Raw genomic sequence first — 18,568 nt, forward strand, 5'->3', positions numbered from 1 at the left:
GAGTCCAAGGTGTTGAAAACAAAAGTGAAAGACAGGACGTGCTTGGGGAATGTTTCAGATGATTTTATTGTTTTCTGTTTTCAGAATGGAAAAATAGAAGATTTAACAAACGTCTTCAATTCTCGAGCAGAAATGTGACCCAAAAGCCAAACCAAGCGCAGCCGCTTCCTTTGGCACTCGCCCCTCAAGTGCTTTTAATGTGAAAATACTTCGTGCCGAGTCGGCCGCGGGCCGACTGACGGGGGGCAGGGGTGGCTCTGTTGTCCGTCCGTGGCGTTCTGGTGCGCCAAAGCAACTAAAAGTCTGATTTTAGCCCCTCCCCCGCCGGCAGGGTCATCACAGCAATGCAACCGGGAGGCGAGAGGTGGACGGGGCTTTTATTTAAGGGAGAAGAGTTGTCCACAGGCTGTCAGAGGGGGTGGGCAAGAAGAGGAAAGGAGGGCCCCGGCAGACCGCAAGGTGGTGATGTCATCGTCTCTCATACGCAGACACTCATTATTGTCATCGTCGTCATCATCGTCGTCGTCGTCATCATCATCTTACGTGAATCAAGTTGAGGCGTCGCCAGGCAGACGACGTCGTCCGTTTCGTCCCCGACGTCCATCCAGACGTCCAACGCACACGTGCCGCTAACCCGTCACGCTGAACTCATCTGAAAACAAACGCAAACCTTTAGCGATACAACGGCTGTTATTATTATTAATTATTCTCCGTTACTTTCCCCCCCAAATTAATCAGATGAAAATTTGAAAATGCGTGTCGGTGCACGTTTCGGACCAGGCCTGGCTCTTGAGCTTCCGCAGCTCCTTGGTGGCCCAGGTGGCCAACATTTTGGTCCGGTTGGTTTTGGAACGCCGTCCTTCCGTCAGCAGGTCGTTGATGAGCGGCCGAGCTTCCACCAGCTTCATCACGTCTTTGCCGAACGCCGTGCACAGGTCGCTGACGAACACGCACAATCGGGCTACGTTTGCACGCGGTCGGCTAGCCGGCGGGAGCTGAAATGTTGCGTCGTGCCTTACCCGATGAGTCCGGCGGCATTGGCCACGACCACGTCGGAGTGGTCGTCGTCCTCGGCGATGTGATGGATGAAGGACAGGATGAATTCCACGCGAGGCTGCACCAGCATCACGTCCGCTGGCGCCACAACAACGACAAGACAATCACTGGCCAGTCGGGCAAACAATCCTTCACTCATCCATTGGGACACAACATTTAGATGCCCTCAAAATCAAGTGGATGGTTGTCAACACACGGATTTGGTACACAGTGGCCAACGAGAATTGCAAGTAAGTAAGAAATTGTTTTGTGGGGTCCCGCAAAACCAGCAAGCCGGGTGTTCTTTGGCGCGAGGCCTGCAGCTTTCTGGGTGAAAAGACCCCAAATTTTTCTGTGATGTCATAAAATCTTCCTGTTAGGACTGCAGACAGGAAGAGGAACAGACATCACCGTGTGTGTGATGGGCGGTCTCTTACGATGGACGTTCTCCTGGTCACCCTTCAGACCCTGAATGATGCCCGTGTACGCCTCCAGGCACCCCTCGCGTAGATTGTTCAAGTAGTCCACCATGTCGTAGTCTGTCTGCGCGTACACAACATTTTTCGTTCAGTCTTCGCGGCGGCCTATGAGATTGTTGTGCTGAACATGGATTCTATGGCTTCTCAACCAAAGACTTGAATATGCAACAAATCATTTTGAGTGGCTTCACACGTGGGTTACAATGAACAAGTGGGGCCTAGCCTGTTAGCAATCAAGCTAGCTTGTTTTAACGTGAAAGATGGCGCCTCACCTTGTCCACTTGGGCCTGCGAGGCCTGCTGCAGCGTGTCCAGCACTATCTCCAGGTACTTCTTGAATTCGCCCCCGATGGCCATGGCGATGTCGCCAAACACAGACAGAATCTGCGGCTTCACCGACCGATGGACGTTCTCGTTCTGCGTGGGTGCAGACGTGTCAGAAAGGACGGACGGGGGAGGGATAGACGGACGGGGCTTGGCAACTCACCCCGAGGTTCTCCAGGAGGAGCTGCATGATCTCGTCGCAGTAGATCAGGATATTGGTCGACAGCGCTCGGCACAGGTCGCTCACCAAGCCCACGGTGGCCAGGCACACCTTCAATGGAATTCAGATATTTTCAGCAACGTATGGTTCATAAAAGGTCGACATGTTTGTGGTACAACCACATTGGCCTCCATCCTACCTGGTACTCTGCGTAATTCTTGAGGCCAATGGTGAGGAAAGGCTTGAAGGCCTCCATGTACTTCTGGAATTCTGCACCCAGAACTGCAAGACCAAATCACAAATGAATCTGACCTCAGAAGAAGCAGGTCGCCATCTGTCCCTTTGGCCGGCCGGCGTTACCTTCAACCAAGGTGGAGACTGCCATGAGGGCCTCCTGCTGCACACCTCCGGAACCGGCCGTGCTCTGGAACATCCGGAGCAGCGAGGCCATCACCACATCTGAGATCTGAAGGGCATCCTGATGCTGCACCTTCCGCAAAACGTTCTGCAAAAAAAAAAAGAAAGAAAGAAAAAAAAAAACATGTCAGAGCGTCAGGTGGCGCTGGCAACTAGGACAGACGAGAGGTCGGGCGGCGGCTCACCTGAAGCGTGGCGCACAACAGCGACTGTAGGTCGTTGAACTGGATTCTGTCAGAGGTGCTCTGAATGTGCGACTGTGGAGGCAGAAAGTCGCATCATCATCATCATCATCATCACCATGCAGGACTTTATTTGGTGGATTGGGACTCCACGGTCCAATGAAAAGTGTTCTGACCTCCATCTGCAAGACCTGCTGCAGCCGCTCCATGATGACCAGGGTGGTCTTCTGCACAGCGGGGTAACAGTCCTTGGCACTGTTCTTGACAATCTCCATCAGCGCCTCGTAGGCAGCCGAGCGCAGGTTGTTCTGATGGCCGTCGGGTCTGCGCAGCGAGCGAAAGCCACGTGATCCAACTCGACCGAGTGGAGCGTGAGAAGTGGCCGGGTGAGGCAGAGCGAGGCTGACCTGTCGGTGGTCTCCAGCAGCTTCTGGACGATGAGCTCAAAGGAGGATGACAGGCAGTAGGTGCTGGGCTCCTCCTGGTCCTCGGCCGCTTCCGTGGCCTCGTAGGCCGCCTCCGCCAGAGACGAGAAGGCCTAAGGAGACCAGCGCAGGTCAGGTGTCAGCTTTAGGGGGTCTGGAGCCTCGCCCCGCCCCGCCGCCAAGCCCACTTACCCAGCACACATTGTTGGCCACCCGCGGCTCGGCCCCCAGGCCCTCAATCAGGCACTGCAGCAGCGGCGCAAGGTAGACTTCGTTGATGACCGCCTCGGGCAGCAGCTCGCAGATGCGGCCCACCGTCCACGCTGTGGTGTCCCTCACAACCACGCCAGGGTCCTTCATCAGCTCTATCAACGTCGGCATCGCCTGCACCCAACAAAGTCAAAGTGTGACGGCCGGCGCGGCTTCTTCTGGCCCGCTGGACATCAAACGCGACCCACCTGGATGACCAGCGGTTTAAGCTGGTTGGGCTCGGGTCCTTCCAGGATGGAGCCGAAAGCCATGACGGAGGCGTCGCGGTAGCGCCAGTCTGGGTGTTTGATGTGCTCTTTGATGAAGGGCAAGATATGCGGCACCACGTCGTCCTCACAGCACGTGGACAGCAGCATGAGGCAAACACCCGCCGCCTTGCACGGGTTCCAGTCGTCGTCGTCGTCGTTCTCGTCCTGGGGGCCGCGGACCAACGTTAAAAAAAGGCCATGTGAGAAAGGCAGGTAGCCAGGCAGGCCCAAACTTACCTGCTTGATGAGGGTTTGCGTCAGGATTGGGACCAGGTACTGCAGCGCCCCCTTGGCGTAGAATTTCGAGGTGTGTTCTGGAGGGCGACCCTGCTCCGACGCCTGCTCGACACAAGGAGCACAGGAGCCGACCATCAAAGTCAATTCACTCATTGCTTCCACCCTCATCGTTACAGCGTTTTGGCTTTTTTTTTCAATTTTCGAGTAGCCATCGATTGTCGACGCATTGCTGGGGACATGCTTACAAACCTCAGATGCCTCGATGGCGAGGTCCATCTCCTCGTCGCAAACGTTGGACCAGAACTCGATGCCCTGGAGCGCCACCTCGTCAATCTCGCTCTTCATGGCCTCGATTGTGATCTGAAAACACAAACCAGAGTTTGCCCGCTGTTGGGTCGATGTACAATTTTGGGTCACCAGTTTGGTTTGCGACAATTCTTACCGCAAACAGAGCCGGGCCCATGTAGGCCTCCATGTACTGGTAGTACAAAGACATGATCTTGACCAAGTTCTGAAGGGCCGCCACCCGCACCTAAAGACACGCATCACACCATCAGCCGCGTGTGACCGGACGTGAGCTTTTGGCAGACCTGGCGAGACTCACTCTGGTGTCTGGACACTGCGTGGCCTCGCAGACCACCTGCATGATGACGTGCCTCTCAGTCTGCGACACACACACACAGCCAGAAAACATCAGCAAGCGAGCAGTCAGGCAACCTGAAGGGCAACCCAGCGATGACGACAGCGCACCTCCTTGTCAAAGTTGGCTTTGGTGAACTCCAGCGAGTTGAGGAGCGCGTTGGTGGCGGCTAGTTTGACGTTGTTGCTGGGCTCCTCCTTCCTCATGCCCTGGATGATGGCTGTCAAGATCTGATTGCCATTTTCCTGAAGCTGCTCGGGATCCTGACAAAGTATTCATAGTGACAAGAACTTTTTTACCCCCTCAACTCAAGGAATTAAAAAAATAAAACACAAACTGGTTGTGAGGTGGGTTCTAAAATTGATCTGTAGTAAGAAAATTGCCCATATTTGTGTAGTTGGTAGCCAACTCACGATGTCCTGGCAGATGTAGCCAATGGCCTCCAGAGTGGACTCCTTCATGTGCTCGGTGCTGGACGGGCCCGTCACGTTGGCGACCAGCTGCGGGATGAGCTCAGGCCACTGGTGGACGGGAATCTCGGCGCAGGCAATGCCAGCAACACACTGCGATGCCGAGCTGGGCCGGTATGTCTCCGTGCCCAACGTCTGCAGAACCTGCGTGGTGCAAAGAAGGGAACGCAACACATTTGAGAGGGTGTGACCTTTAGGTGGTGTCTTTTAAGTTGTTAGATTTATTTTTTTTAAGGCTTAAGAGCTCATTTATATAGTTTTTGATCTGGCACAACTTACGTAGTTTTTGATCTGGCAGCGAGCATTTGCATCCACGGCCAGCCATCTTTGCTGGTACTGAGCTTTGACATCTGGATCTTTGGAGGTCAGAGAGTTCTTCACCTGCAGGCCCGCCGCTACACGCGCCACCTGTGTGTTGCCCGGGTTGGCCAACACTTTGGACAACTCCACCAGGAAGGTCGGCTGATGAGACAATCAGTCAACAGTTAACAATATTACCGCTTCATTGTTACCTGATCACCACCTATGTGTTGTTGATTTAGGGGGGGGGGGGGGGGGGTTCGATTGTACGTATGATCAGAATGACAGCACATCAGTCTCAATTTGAGACCAATCCCACAATGCATTGCGTGTCACAAGTCGTCTTTATAAACTCTCATGGGAAACGAAATTAAAACATGACACGCTTGTTTAAGCTGAATACATTCCTGATTGCCCTTGTAACATTCAGTCGCCGTTACGGAAGTGTTACCACTAGCCCGAAGCCAGGCACGGCAAGTTGAGGGTGTAGCCGGGAGGTCCTAATGCTAAGGCTAATGCTAAAGTTAGCGCCGGGCGGGCGGGCTCCGCGCAGGCGCGTGCACGCCCGTCCGTCCATCCGCCACGCGCGCCCCGACTCACCAGGTTCTCTATGGCCGCCTGCTCCAGAAACTTCTGCGCCGCCTCCAGTTCATTCCGATCTGCATACAAGCAATCAACAATCCATGAAACTGCAAATCAATAAATCCCAGCACGGCGGGGTTCCAACGTGTGCGCTAGCCTGTAGGCACGCTAGCTTGCAAGACCCAATCGGCGTCTCCCTCGATGGAGCGAAGCACGAAATATACACTAGAAAAAGTTTACGGGACCACTTGGACGTCGCTTTAGCACACAAGAGCTGATAGACATGCCCCTCGTCTCCCAAGTGCTCGCAAAAGAATGTTGGCGGCCGAATGCTACATGCTAAAGGGCTAGCCAAGTGGCTAACGGCATGGGCGGAAAACAAAAGTCAGAAGAAAACATGTTCGAGTCCGAGCTACATTTGGCTTTTAGCAGTCAACTCAACGCGCACTCACCGAGGCCGAGCGGACCACCTCACGCTGAGCAAACACTCGGTAGATGGCGTGCCAATTGAGCCGCCGTGAGGCCGTCCGTGGCGTATAGCTCAATGCTGGCTAACTCACTGGCTAGCTCGCTAACAGCCCCAAACTTTCACCGGTCGACCGGAGCCGCCCAGCCAAACTGAGGCCCCGCAGAGGCCTTGGCGCGGCGAATGTTAAGCCAGCCGCCAGGCCAATTAACACCGACAGGCACTTGCCTGGAGAGATGGTTTTCTCGAGGATTGTGATGAGCTCCATTCCGTCCGTCCACCGGCGTCCGGCAGCCGATAGCGCGCCCGACGAGAGTTTGGCTTAGACTGACTGACTCGAGCAGCTCGATGAAGAGGCGGTTCCCGGTTTTGGGCGTGGAATGTTAGGGAAATATCTCTTAAAAGTCGCTTTGCTGCTTTTGCTGCTGCTTTTGCTGCTGCAGGCGCTGCTCGTCTGGGTGTTGGTAGTGGTGAGCTGAGACCGCCTTGCCGCCGCCCGTTCGCATCGCTCGCTCGTGTTGCGTCGCGAGGGAAAGGCCGCGCGCTCCCGGTCGGCGGAAGGATATCGCACAACTGGGCCGTGCGCGCACCCGGCTGGCGGAAGAATAGGGCACCGCGGCTGATGCATTCAGCGACCGTCGGACTTGGTCGATGCCGCAGGGCGGAAACCCAAACAAGGCTTTTTTTCGGCGTCTCCAGAGGCTCGGCTCGCTTCAGGACAGCTTAGACGTTTCCTATGACATCGGTATTTGTGACGAATTTGATTATTTTCGTCGGTTTTGCACCGACGACAAAAAGAAGCAGAGAGCCGCTACAAGCTCCGGCGGAAGCGGGAGCAGTGAACGCAACCGAGCGAACACGTGTGATCCAGCTGTAGGCGAGGGCGCGTGCTCGTAATGATCACTGTTGTTTTTTAGTTGTTTTACTTTATTGGTTTAAAAAATGACGTAGTTAAGTCGTTTTGCTTGAAGGGTTAAGTGAGAGACGCGGTTACGTCATCGGTTCGTGACACAAATGACCGGACTTTGAAGACGCGTCTCCGTCATCGGCTGATGAGCAAGTTGACGTCACAGCTTCTCACTAGCAGTAGTATTCATCAATTTGTGTGCTTTTTAAAAGTTACTATGTTCATATCGTCTTATTGCACGTGTTCTTATTGACTTATTACTTCACTTTTTTGTAATTAGCATGTGTTTATTTGTTCGGATGAGTATTTGAACTAAGCTGGCGATGGGCGGAAACATCATCTCCAAAAATAATTTTTCAGGAAACCAAACAAAAAAGACTAGTTGAGTTGTGAATATTACTTAATTAAAGAGAACCAGCTATTTTCTGCGCCTCATATTGGTCAATTATTTGTATTAAAGAAAACCAAGTAAATACATACATGAATGAATAAAAAGCAGACCCACATTGACTAACCAATATGATTTGAGGGGGGAAAAAAATCGCACATTGACCAAACTTGGATATAAGATGTTTCAACCCAAAGCTAGCTTTGTGTCATTTTAGAATGTTTATTCGTATGTATGTGTGCTTACTAAAAATAGCAAGTGTTTAATATGAGCAATGAAAACGCATTGCGGTGAGCTGAGCAAGGCTCCATCTCCTAAAGAACTACTAAAGCATGAAAATAAACTACAAACAGGTTAAAAAACAACAACTCATTGCTTCTTTATTAGTTTTACAGTAGTCACTTATATGTTATAGCTGCCTTGAGTTGCTCTTTTGCCTTTTTTTTTTTTTTTTTCCAACTTCCCTCCTCATCTTCCCATCAACACAACAGAAGAGTTACGGACAAAATAAAAGAACAACAAGAACACACACACACACACAAACAAATCAAATAAAAAATGCCCCTTTTCACAAGGAAAACACATTTTGGCAAAGGAGGATAGATGAAAGGTACTGATGATCCAGTGCATTCGAAAACATTCAGAAATACAATATGTTGATTCAGCGTGTGTACAGCTAAATATATAAGAGCTAGGAGGACCTTGGTCCAATCAGATTTCATCTCCTCACTTGTTGCTAGGCAGCTTGCAGGCTAACCTGCACCAGACATGAAAGGTAGAATTAAAAACACACACACAATAAACACATAAGTGGACCAGCAAACGTGATGGCACTACACGGCTAACGGGAAGCCAATCCTGCTAGCATCCGGCTCGTGTATGACCATGTTTTTTTTTTTTGACAGTGAACCCGGAAAGTTCCTAATGAACAACTCCAAAATTCACTCTTATCAAGATTTTTTAAATAGTGGATTACATAGGTGATTCTATAGGGCTGTAACGATTAATCGATTAGTCCCTCATCATTACATATGTATTTTTCATAAAGTGGACTATATAGTTTAGTGATCAACTTGATGGCACAACATAGCTAACAGGAACCAAACCCATCCTGCCAGTGCTGCTAGCAAGTAAAATAAAGACCGATTTGACCGACTGCTGGTCGCTGTTCAACAGCCACAATTTGTCACAGTTTTGTCCGACCAACAGTCAAAGATTTGTGTAAACAATACAAAAAAAATGAAGCTTAGTTCAACTTTTGGTTCACGTTTGTTCTTTACCGTACATTGAGCCTTTTAACTTTTGATCAACCATCAGTAGCATACAAACCCAACCCTATCTTAGGACCCGGCTCCACTAACATCCTAATGAGTTGGCAAATCATCTCAGATAAAATTTTGTTAACCGATTCATAGCGTGGCAACGGTTGAACTGTTGTTAGTGCTGTTAGCTCGCTGCTATTCAAGTTGATGTAATACAAGATAGTTAGCATGGAATGGCTTTTTCAAAAACAAAACAAAAACATGTAGGAAGTGTCCTCTAACATTCACCGCCAAAACATTTTGTTTTACTTGTCTTCTTCTATTACTGTTGCTAACATGCAAAAGCCAGCACAGCCAATTTTTGGTGCTAAGCTAGCTATGCTAACTTGAATCATTACGCTCCACGCCGTCATTTTCAACGGAGAGCATCTCTTTAAAGAGGAACTAAACCTAAACAATTTTATGAAAGAATAAATGATGTGCCTGCCATCGTGGAATAATAAATGGAATAATTCATTAACGTAAAAGGTTTAGCGAAATCGTCATTGAGCCGCAGACAAAGTGATGTCGAAACTACCAAGGCGCATCGCTCACTCGGCCTTTGAAAAGGAGGCCGCTTACTGAACTAGGAGTGAATATTTATGGAATATTATTAATAGAATAAATATTTTGTATTTTTATGTAAAAAGCATCAGATAAATGATGATATGGACATTTAAAATAGAACAACAATGAGATCTTTGGTTTAGTTCCCCTTTAAATGCAAGACTAGCATCCGCCAGCATTGTAACTTAGCAAGAGTTTAGCTTCGGGAGCGTAGGACAGCTGATTACAGCACAAAGATGTGTTGACAAGACGGAAGACTTCCTGTAGTTGTGCCGACAAGAAGGTGAACGGGGGCCAAAGCCGTAGAAACCAAAGTGTGGACACAGTGCAATGATCTGCACTGGTTCAAACTACATCACATGGTTGGCGGACACCATGTTGTCTCGATTGGAGGCTTTGCATTTGCCTCGGATGTTTTTGGGCCTTTTGGAGTGGATTTGCGGTTTCTTTTTTGTTCCGCTGACAAATTTGGCTTGCCTTGGTGACAACAAAAAAAAAAAAAAAGACTTAAGGTTCTCAATCAAGTCTTTTTTATTGCGCACTCAGTGGCCATATTAGATTAACATCAACTTGTGTATGCTCCATTTTAGAATCTAAGGTCCGATGTCAGGCTGGGGGGGGGAAAAGATGGCACCGACGCATTTCATTTGATTTCTACGGCTTTGGGTCAAGGGTCATGAAAGTGGCGGCCTCTTGGAGTGTGCGCGCTCATTCACATGAAAACACAGAAATAACACACACGCACGCACTTTTGTACAGAGAACAAGTATGTACATGCTCCGAGGTATGCCAACACACTTCTCCTCATTCTCCTCCTCCTCACCTGTAGTGTCCTCAATTGTCCCATGATGCCACAGGGCACTTAGCATTTAGCTGTTCTTTAGCAGCATCCTGTCCTCAGGCGGACAGGAAGTGGAAGCAGCGAGCGTGGCGTTGACGACGGAGGAAGCGGACGAGGAAGAAGACGAGGACGAGGACGGCTGCGTGGGGAAGCAGAGGAGTTGTCCCGCTTCGGCGGGGAGCAGCGAGCACGAGCGAAGGTCCACCGTCTGTAGGGACGGACAACGGCGCAACAGTGGGACGCTCTGCTCAGTCACCTTCACGCAACCTGCCGCGCACACACAAACATGAGCTTAACATGAGCTTGCTTTAGCGGGCCACAAAAAGTGCAAATGGCGGCAACTGAGCGACAGGGGGGCGTACCTGCCAGGTTGAGGTGCGTGAGGGTGTGTCTGAGCGGCGAGGCGGGCGCCGCCAATGTGGCCACGCTGTGGTCCGACACGTTGGCGCAGTGGCTGAGGTCCAGCTTGGCCAGACGCGGCACGAAGCGTACCAGTAGGCGGGACGCCGCGTCCGTCAGGTCCAGCCCGGACAGCCGCAGCTCCGTCACGTTGTGGAAGCGCCCCACTCGCAGTTCCGAGCCACCGCCATCACCACGTACTGGACAGCCAATCAGACAGAGGGACTATTACCTCCAATCTTTGAAATTCCTTGTCCCTCTCCTCCACCATTCATTTAGGTCGACAAACTAGCCAAGGCAATCGAAAACGATAGGGAGGATTCGGACACGTGACGTGTCGATGTCGAGTGTGTGTGCTCACCTGTCCTGCTATCGGAGGGCGGGGCCAGCAGCTCCCTCAGGTGTGCGTCCTTCAGGTCGTCCACGCCGCTCAAGTCCAACATGCGCAAACAAGACCGCACGCCCTGACACAACGCCGACACCGCAGGCCACGCCACGCCCGCCACCGTCAACTCCGCCAGGCCTGGAGCGCGTACACACACACACACACACACGTCTATGTCAAATAGGAGCGCATTTGCAAGCAAAGATGGACGCACTGGCGGACAGACCCGGCAGGCGGCTGATGAGCCAGAGAAGCTGCTTCTTGGAGATGTTGGTGTGTCCCAGGTTGAGCGAGACGGGCTGTCGTCGAATGATCCCGCTGAGCATGGGTGGCGTGATGGAGCGCTGTCGGCTCAGGTCGATCCGACTCCACAGTCGCTTGTCGCAACACCTGCGTCGCCATGGCAACCAGAGGTCAGTGTTACTTATGACAGGTCCGGCTACGCGGAGACTACAGTGATTCCCGAGCGGGCTACCGCGGGAAATTAACCGATTTCACGTCCGTGCCTATCGATGGCAGTGACGTATAATAATTCAGTAATTCACGACTTACCAGCGGCTCCACGTGCGACACACGCGCATGCACAGGCACAGCTCACGATGGCTGAGGAAGGAGAAGACCCGCAGCCAAGTGTCGCGCGTCATGACGTGGGTGCGGCCCGAATCCAGTGGCAGGCAGCTAGGCTCGGGGCAGGCGGGAGGCGGCCTCACCAGGTGGCGCTCCATCTGGATGGGACGCGGCGGAGACGGCACAGCAGGGGGGCTGCGCTTCATCACGTGCGAACGACCCGCTGCCCCCGAGCAGGGCGACGCCGCCGTGGCCGACACCAGCGGCCCGCCGCCTCGCCCCCCATTGGAGGTGGGGACAGAGTTCCTCTGCCGATTCTTGTTACCTTTGGTCCCGCCCCCTCCCACCCCGCTGTGTCTGTGATTGGTCAGCAGGCTGCTGGCATTTTCTTTCTCGCCACGCACGCGTCCGTTGCGCGCCTCCTGCCCGTTGCTGCGCTGCGAGGACGGAGCCATCTGATTGGATGAGAGCGGCGAGGGTGACGGGAGGGATGACGAATTTTTCCCCACTCTGTCCGAGGGCGGCGGATCGGCCTCGTCCCCGTCCATCATGGCTTTTCTGCCCCGCGGCGTCAAGGCTCCGGGCACGTCTCCTCTCCGCCGCGTCTTGTCTCCCGCCCGCTCCTCCTCCCGCTCCTCGTCCTCCTCCTCCGACTCGTCGCTGGCGCTGAAGCCCAACTCCGCCAGGCGCCGGTCCCGTTCGCTGCGGGTCTTCTCCGGTCGGGCCAAGCCGCTGTTGCCGTGGGCGACGGGAGGCGGGGGCAGCGTGGGTGAGGAGGGCGAGGAGGCTCCGCCCCCGCGCAGAGAGTCTTCCGAGTCCGACTCAGAGTCCGACTCGGAGCTGGAGGACGACGACGACGACGAGTCGGGCCGGCGCTCCAGCAGGCACATCCTCTTGAAGCGTTCCAATTTTTCCCGGTGATGAGAGCGCTGCTCTGCACTGGACGACCCCCCTCCGACACCATCACTCGAAGCTGAGGCGGAGCCCAGAGGAGCCACTCCCGCTGCGGAGGCTGGGCCAGTCGACTCTGCTCCTTCCTGTTTGGGCTTCTAAAACCAGGAAGTAAGCGTACAGTCAAAAGTAATGCAGCACAACCACAACAGAAGAAAACGCTTTGTGTACCTTTTTGAGACGTTTCTCGTGCGCACCCTTCATCTGAAAGCAAAGACACTTTTATAGGGAGGGAGCAGAGCAAGTGACCCACAAACAGTTTTAAGCAACAGCCTGCTCCTGCATGATTCATTTCCTAAAACGCGGTTATGAACTTTGATATTTAAGGCTTGAATGCAGGAGCTGCCTGACCTTCTTCTTGGGCCCGCCGTCCGAGGGCAGCGTCTCCTTCCTCCTCTTGTGGCTGCCGTCTGGCCTGGGTGCCTCCTTCTTGGGCGGCGGCTCGTCCGTCAGTTTCCAGCGGCCCAGCTCGCCGTTATCCAGACGCCGCTTGGCCAACATGTCCGCTTGCTCCTGTGGCCACACACAAGACCAGAATGAGGGGGGTTCTGGTCGCCAGACAAAGCCGGCGCCAGTCACTCACCTTGCTGGTCTTTCCCTCCTTGTGGCACTTGGGACACTCCCAGCAGTTGGGAATCTCGTCATTAATGATGCCCTCCGCTTTGCCCATCTGCCAGAACGCAAAGCACACACACGTCAGGCAGGCTTCTCTTGGGTGTCGACGGGCAACAGGAAGTGAGGGTCCGACCCACCTTGAGGCAACGCGGGTGTATGATTTCATTGCAGATGGTACATTCCATCAGGCTCAGGCTGAACTTGTCCTCGTCGCCCTCCACCGTGTCTTCCTTCCCCGCTTCGCCACACGCCAGGCACACCGCCGTGTGCGGCAGCACCGGCTGCACGCAGGGGTCAGAGGTCATCGTCAGGTACCCCTAGCATCAGTGACTCTGCCCGGAGCACGTCGATACAGCGGCGCTACCAATACATATATGATGCAATATGACAGGCAAACTTTCTGCCATGGCCTCTCATTATTGCCTCCAAAATCAAACATTCCATCTGCCAATCAACAACATCAGATCCATCATCAGCGTGTATGTGTGTAAGGTCTGGTTCACTGGCAGTGCCAGTTGCCATGGAAACACCGCATCGTTGCCTGCTGGCCTACAGCTTGCCTTGCATGACACTTGAATGTTCAGAGCACATAAGTGTGTGCCTGCATGCGATATGACGTCACCATGTGAACGCCAGATCGTCTTGGTGTAAAATCAGGGGCTAAACTTGTTTTCCATTCAGTCATTAGGGTTGCCCTCGGGGGGAGGGGTTTAAACGGTGAAAGCACAACAAACATCGATGCTACGGCAACAATTACAGTAAGTTTGGTGTCAAGTTGAATGTTGGCCTCACCGCCGTGCACTGCCGGAGCAGACAGGACTGCTTCATGCGTCCGGGCCCGCCGAACTTCTTCATGTCCTTGCAGAAGTGACACTCGCCGCACTCGCTGCGGGTGCACGCCTGGCAGCGGCGGCACCGCGTCCTCCTGCGCCTCGCCCCCCCGCCCAGCGCCTTACTGCCCGACATCCCACAACGAGTCAGCTGAAACAACAACAAGCAAAACAAACAAACAAACAATGTGTTAGTGTGCTCAATTCACCGCTGATGATTGATGTACAGGACAACCTTTTAGGGCAGGTGACACCATTCGATGGACTGGCAAATAATGACTACTTTTCATAAATTCATCTGCCAATTATTTTTACTTTCACCACTGAATACAATAAAACGTTTTTTTTTTTTCTGGAGCAGGTTTTCTGTCGGCAATGTCACACTAAAATGTTCCTCCATCCTTTTAGCCATTTTCTGTACCGCTTGTCCCCACGGGGGTCGCGGGCGTGCTGAAGCCTATCCCAACAGTCATCGTGCGACATCCTGAACCGGTTGCCAGCCAATCGCACGGCACAGAGAAATTTAAAAAAAAAAAACATCCGCATTCACACTCACGGGCAATTTGGAGTGCTCAATCACTCTACCATGCATGTTTATAGAATGTGGGAGGAAACCAGAGAAAACCCACGCAGGCATGGGGAGAACATGCAAACTCCGCACACCCTCTGAACTGTGAGACGAATGTGTGCCACCGAGTTGCGTACTCAAATGTTCCTGAAAAAGCAAACTTTTCCCCCAACACATGGAAAACTACAGTTCCCCGGAACTGATTTTCAAAATTCTTGCTGCGTTGTCCTGAAGTTGAAGCTCCAACCTGATGCAGCGTTTGAAACATCAATAAAAATGCTCCAAAATGCAGGAAACTCAGCGCTGAGAATGGCTGCGAATTAAGTGAAATATCCTCCAAAATAAAATACAATCATGTCAACATGCCACAATATGTTAGTTCAAGGCTTGTTCCTATGCTTTCATGTAAAAATGCTAAGCGCTACTACTCATCACTGGGTCACGTGATCAATGGACATCACAAAGCATCCTTGGTAGGAGTTAGCAAGCATTAGGAAGCCAGGCAGTACCTAAAGGCTGCCAACTGCTAACATACACATATACATACATACATACATATGCTCGAACACACGCACGCACATACATACATGCAAACATACACATTCATACATACGGACGGACGCACGCCCCCTCCGTGAAAGAGCAACATGGGCTAACATGCTAAATTCTTAGCATCGCTCTGGCTGCTCTCTTGAGTCAAAAGACTGGCTGGCGCGCACGCACGCACGGCAGTTGTTGTCACCCACCTCTGGCTATCAGCTCGCATGCTCGTGCCTCGTACATTAGCAACAATATTTAGCCTTCCAGCCAGCTAGCCGCGTTAGCTCGTCGTCAGTCCGTCCGCTTCCTTGTTTAGTGCCGATGATCCGCCCGCTGCCACCACCACCACCACCACCACCTCACGCGCGCCCCATGCCGCCGTTCACCGACTTTAGTCTCCTTCTAGCTTCTGATCAGCTAGCCCCGAGGAGCCAATGCGTTACCGATAGTACAGTAATTCGATCTTGATGAGAAGAGGGGCGCAGTGCTGCTGGTGCTGCTGCGAGACAAGCCCATTCATCTCTCGCTTGCGCTCTCTGGGCTGCGCACGTCGCAGCGTGCGTGCTCGCGCTATTTCCCAGGCTGGTTCACCGCATGTTGACATATCCCTCCGCATGAAGTAGACCGTCCCTCCCATTGATTTCTTGTTTATTTTTCCTTTTCTTACAGCACAATGTAAATAAAGGAAAACAAATAATCTCTCACACACACAAAAAAAATACCTAAATAAAAAAAACATTAAAATGGGAGCACAATTTCAAGGTTTTGATAGCTATCTTGTTTTAACTTTTTTTCATAGGCTGTGAAAATGAGTTTCATCTTGAGAGACCATGTATTTTTGTATTTGTTGGTATTTTTTAATCATAGACTTTTCTTTCCCCGTTTGTCTGTTGAGAGTGACGTGCTTATTATAGTGTCAAGGTGGCGAGCCATGACATGCTTGGGATGACGTCACACAGGTAACTGTGGGCGCGGGCTCCGGGGAGACCAGTCAAGACTGAAAAATAAGTAAATAAATGTCGTAAATACGGGTGACGTCACATATAAAAATGCATTATGGGACTTGAAGTTGTCACTGCTATAAAAAGATTAGATTCACTAGAGTCACAGTGGACACACAATAGACACACTTGGATCCAGACAAATGTATATGTTGATATAAGCGGTGGCGTAAATTCAAGTGAAAGTTGTACTAGAGTCACAAGTAAAAGCGTTTGTAGCGAGACAAGCCCAAACCAATCGCTAGCCGTTAGCATGTAGCCACTGGGCTAGCAAGCTAGGCTCTAGTGCTAGCGGCGTGTAATTGGTTGACGTGCGCCGGTAGTATCGGCTCGTCCATCAACATTCGGGTGCTGTTGGGAAGGAACACACTCCCCAGCGAGCGAGCCAGCGACGCGGACTTGGCGAACACGGATCGGAGGCGTCGTTGTGTGCGTCTCATCCTGCGAGTGAAGATGATTAAGCTCTTTTCCCTGAAGCAGCAGAAGAAAGACGAGGAATCTGCTGGAGGAAACCGAACCGGAGCCGGCGGTAAAAAAGCCAGCGCGGCCCAGCTTCGAATACAGAAAGGTGCGATCCCTCCGACCACAAACACACACCTTTACACTCTTTAGTGTACATTCAATGTGTGTGTGTAAACGTGCGTGTGTGTACGTGCATATGTTTGAAATTGTTAAAACACAACTGCGAGCTTCTCACTGTTTCCAAACCAAGAGTACACTCAGCTAGCAGTTAGCCACGGAGGCTAAATGCTACCGAGCTGACTCGCGCTAGTCCAACTTACACTTGTGTCTTCAATATACGTACTGACGACACCACACACAGAACAACACACAACATATTTTATGGCTGGCCAGCTGCCTAACAGCTAACATTGCTAGCTCTTAGTAGTGCGATCTTTGTGCTTAACTGTTAGCACACATGTGTGCTGCTTGCTCTATTAGCATCTTGACGTCATGACACCTGCAAGGGTGACGTTAGCAAGCCACACCTGCCAGGTTTTTTGGGCACCAAGTTCCAGTGACATCACTTCCTGTAATTACACAACATGCTACATAGTTAGCCTGGTTATGTACATATGCCGTTAGCTAGAGTTTGATTCCGAAAAGGTGTTATTTTTTTAGATATCGATGAGTTCATTCCAATCAATTGAATTTACCAGACAGGATTTATTTTCTATCGAAAATGTCGATTTCAGTCATTCACAAACTAATACCAAGTATTTTTTGAAAGGGTCTGTTTCAGTACAGTGTTTAATTTTGAAAATGCGTGTTTCAGACATCAATGAGTTGAATCTACCAAAGACATGTGAGATCAACTTCCCTGACGACGACGACCTCCTCAATTTCAGGCTCATAATCTCACCTGACGAGGTGTGTGCGTGCATGTGCGTGCATGTGCGTGCATGTGCGATGAATGGTGACCTTTTTTTTTTTTCTTCTTCCTTGTCCTGTTAGGGTTTTTATAAAGGAGGAAAGTTTGTCTTCAGCTTTAAGGTCAGACTCAACTTTTCTTGTAATCTATGTGGAAATGTTGTTCTTTGCATGCAAGAGTTTTGTGTGTGTGTATTGCAGGTAGGACAGGGTTATCCTCATGACCCCCCCAAGGTGAAATGCGAAACGATGGTGTACCACCCAAACATCGACCTGGAAGGAAACGTCTGCCTCAACATCTTAAGGTGACTTCACTTCCTGTTTGCTGAGTCGCATAACGTTTGTGTGTATGTTTTAATGTGTGTGTCCTGCAGGGAGGACTGGAAGCCCGTGCTGACAATAAACTCCATCATCTACGGCCTGCAGTATCTTTTTCTAGTGAGTAACTTCCTGCTTGTGAACGTCACGATGGTTTACTTCAACATGACAGAGTGACTCAAGGGGCTTTGCTTGCGTTTCAGGAGCCCAACCCAGAGGACCCCCTGAACAAGGAGGCGGCCGAGGTCCTGCAGACAAACCGCCGCTTGTTTGAGCAAAACGTCCATCGCACGCTGCGCGGCGGCTACATAGGCTCCATCTACTTTGAGAGGTGTCTGAAATAGCTCCGCCCCCGCCCGTAGGAACCAACCGAGGACATTTTGGGAGGTCCCCTGCCCCGCCCCCTTGTCACATTTTTCTTTTCCATGACTCAGCGTTCATCATTCACGCCCAGCAGGACTCGGGGATCTTGGGAGGGGAGGGGGGGAATGGAAGTGTGGCGGGCCGTGAATGTTGACGGCGTCACACACGCTTTGACTTTTCATTTGCCATGAGGCCACGCCGCCGCAAACTCCAAACAGTGCGCCCCCGCAGGGGGTGGTTGTCGGGCGCGGGGCGAAAGGATAAGTTTTGAGTTTGCCGTGGGGGCGGGGCTACTGTGGTGGCGGGCGGAAAAACGTGCTGAAAAAGATGGGGCTTATGAGTTGACATGTACATGAAGACTGCAATGATTGACGTGAATAAAATACCAACTTGAACGATCCCGTTTTGCATCTTTGCCACTG

At 51.5% G+C, this 18,568-nt stretch overlaps 3 protein-coding genes and 1 non-coding gene across 4 annotated transcripts; 1 reads left to right on the forward strand and 3 right to left on the reverse strand.

The window, feature by feature from the left end:
• Positions 1-39: 39 nt before the first annotated feature.
• On the reverse strand, positions 40-7,030 carry kpnb1 (karyopherin (importin) beta 1). Its single transcript, XM_085934231.1, has 22 exons — positions 6,463-7,030; positions 5,787-5,845; positions 5,166-5,348; positions 4,830-5,030; positions 4,527-4,679; positions 4,381-4,440; positions 4,219-4,308; positions 4,026-4,136; positions 3,777-3,878; positions 3,480-3,704; positions 3,214-3,405; positions 3,004-3,134; positions 2,773-2,920; positions 2,600-2,671; positions 2,358-2,502; positions 2,197-2,279; positions 2,001-2,108; positions 1,787-1,930; positions 1,473-1,578; positions 1,020-1,134; positions 778-939; positions 40-652 (listed from the first exon to the last, which is right to left on the reverse strand). Coding segments are annotated over exons 1-22 (2,631 nt in total). The 5' UTR covers positions 6,503-7,030; the 3' UTR covers positions 40-651.
• Positions 1,302-1,445, reverse strand: LOC147044106 (small nucleolar RNA SNORA79). The gene has a single exon (XR_015068584.1). It is a non-coding gene; the product is annotated as a small nucleolar RNA SNORA79 (small nucleolar RNA).
• A 716-nt stretch (positions 7,031-7,746) lies between the features above and the next one.
• On the reverse strand, positions 7,747-15,665 carry fbxl19 (F-box and leucine rich repeat protein 19). The gene is made up of 11 exons (XM_085934233.1): positions 15,300-15,665; positions 13,948-14,136; positions 13,293-13,436; positions 13,124-13,210; positions 12,892-13,053; positions 12,712-12,744; positions 11,575-12,638; positions 11,249-11,412; positions 10,999-11,160; positions 10,601-10,837; positions 7,747-10,505 (listed from the first exon to the last, which is right to left on the reverse strand). The coding sequence occupies exons 2-11, from the start codon at positions 14,119-14,121 to the stop codon at positions 10,267-10,269; spliced, it is 2,466 nt and encodes an 821-aa protein (XP_085790359.1). The 5' UTR covers positions 14,122-14,136; positions 15,300-15,665; the 3' UTR covers positions 7,747-10,266.
• A 489-nt stretch (positions 15,666-16,154) lies between these two features.
• Positions 16,155-18,558, forward strand: ube2m (ubiquitin conjugating enzyme E2 M). Its single transcript, XM_085934492.1, has 6 exons — positions 16,155-16,662; positions 17,371-17,465; positions 17,550-17,588; positions 17,667-17,770; positions 17,840-17,903; positions 17,987-18,558. Exons 1-6 carry the CDS (start codon positions 16,548-16,550, stop codon positions 18,125-18,127), a joined length of 558 nt encoding a protein of 185 aa, XP_085790618.1. The 5' UTR covers positions 16,155-16,547; the 3' UTR covers positions 18,128-18,558.
• Positions 18,559-18,568: the final 10 nt, after the last annotated feature.

Source organism: Syngnathus leptorhynchus, chromosome 16 (assembly GCF_054491065.1).
Source record: "Syngnathus leptorhynchus isolate UIUO chromosome 16, UIUO_Slep, whole genome shotgun sequence".
Classification (NCBI taxonomy): Eukaryota; Metazoa; Chordata; class Actinopteri; order Syngnathiformes; family Syngnathidae; genus Syngnathus; species Syngnathus leptorhynchus.

What these genes read in the sequence shown, in the direction of transcription:
- fbxl19 (XM_085934233.1), bottom strand. Translation starts at nt 14,121, where the DNA reads ATGTCGGGCAGTAAGGCGCTGGGCGGGGGGGCGAGGCGCAGGAGGACG. An exon ending in ACGGCGGGCCCAAGAAGAAG is followed by an intron (nt 12,745 to 12,891) that starts GTCAGGCAGCTC and finishes CTTTGCTTTCAG; the next exon opens with ATGAAGGGTGCGCACGAGAA. An exon ending in CACGCACCTCAACCTGGCAG is followed by an intron (nt 10,506 to 10,600) that starts GTACGCCCCCCT and finishes TGTGCGCGGCAG; the next exon opens with GTTGCGTGAAGGTGACTGAG.
- kpnb1 (XM_085934231.1), bottom strand. Translation starts at nt 6,502, where the DNA reads ATGGAGCTCATCACAATCCTCGAGAAAACCATCTCTCCAG. An exon ending in TGGCCAACAATGTGTGCTGG is followed by an intron (nt 3,135 to 3,213) that starts GTAAGTGGGCTT and finishes TGGTCTCCTTAG; the next exon opens with GCCTTCTCGTCTCTGGCGGA. An exon ending in CTGCTGGAGACCACCGACAG is followed by an intron (nt 2,921 to 3,003) that starts GTCAGCCTCGCT and finishes CTCGCTGCGCAG; the next exon opens with ACCCGACGGCCATCAGAACA.
- ube2m (XM_085934492.1), top strand. Translation starts at nt 16,548, where the DNA reads ATGATTAAGCTCTTTTCCCTGAAGCAGCAGAAGAAAGACGAGGAATCT. An exon ending in CCAGCTTCGAATACAGAAAG is followed by an intron (nt 16,663 to 17,370) that starts GTGCGATCCCTC and finishes TGCGTGTTTCAG; the next exon opens with ACATCAATGAGTTGAATCTA. An exon ending in TCATAATCTCACCTGACGAG is followed by an intron (nt 17,466 to 17,549) that starts GTGTGTGCGTGC and finishes TTGTCCTGTTAG; the next exon opens with GGTTTTTATAAAGGAGGAAA.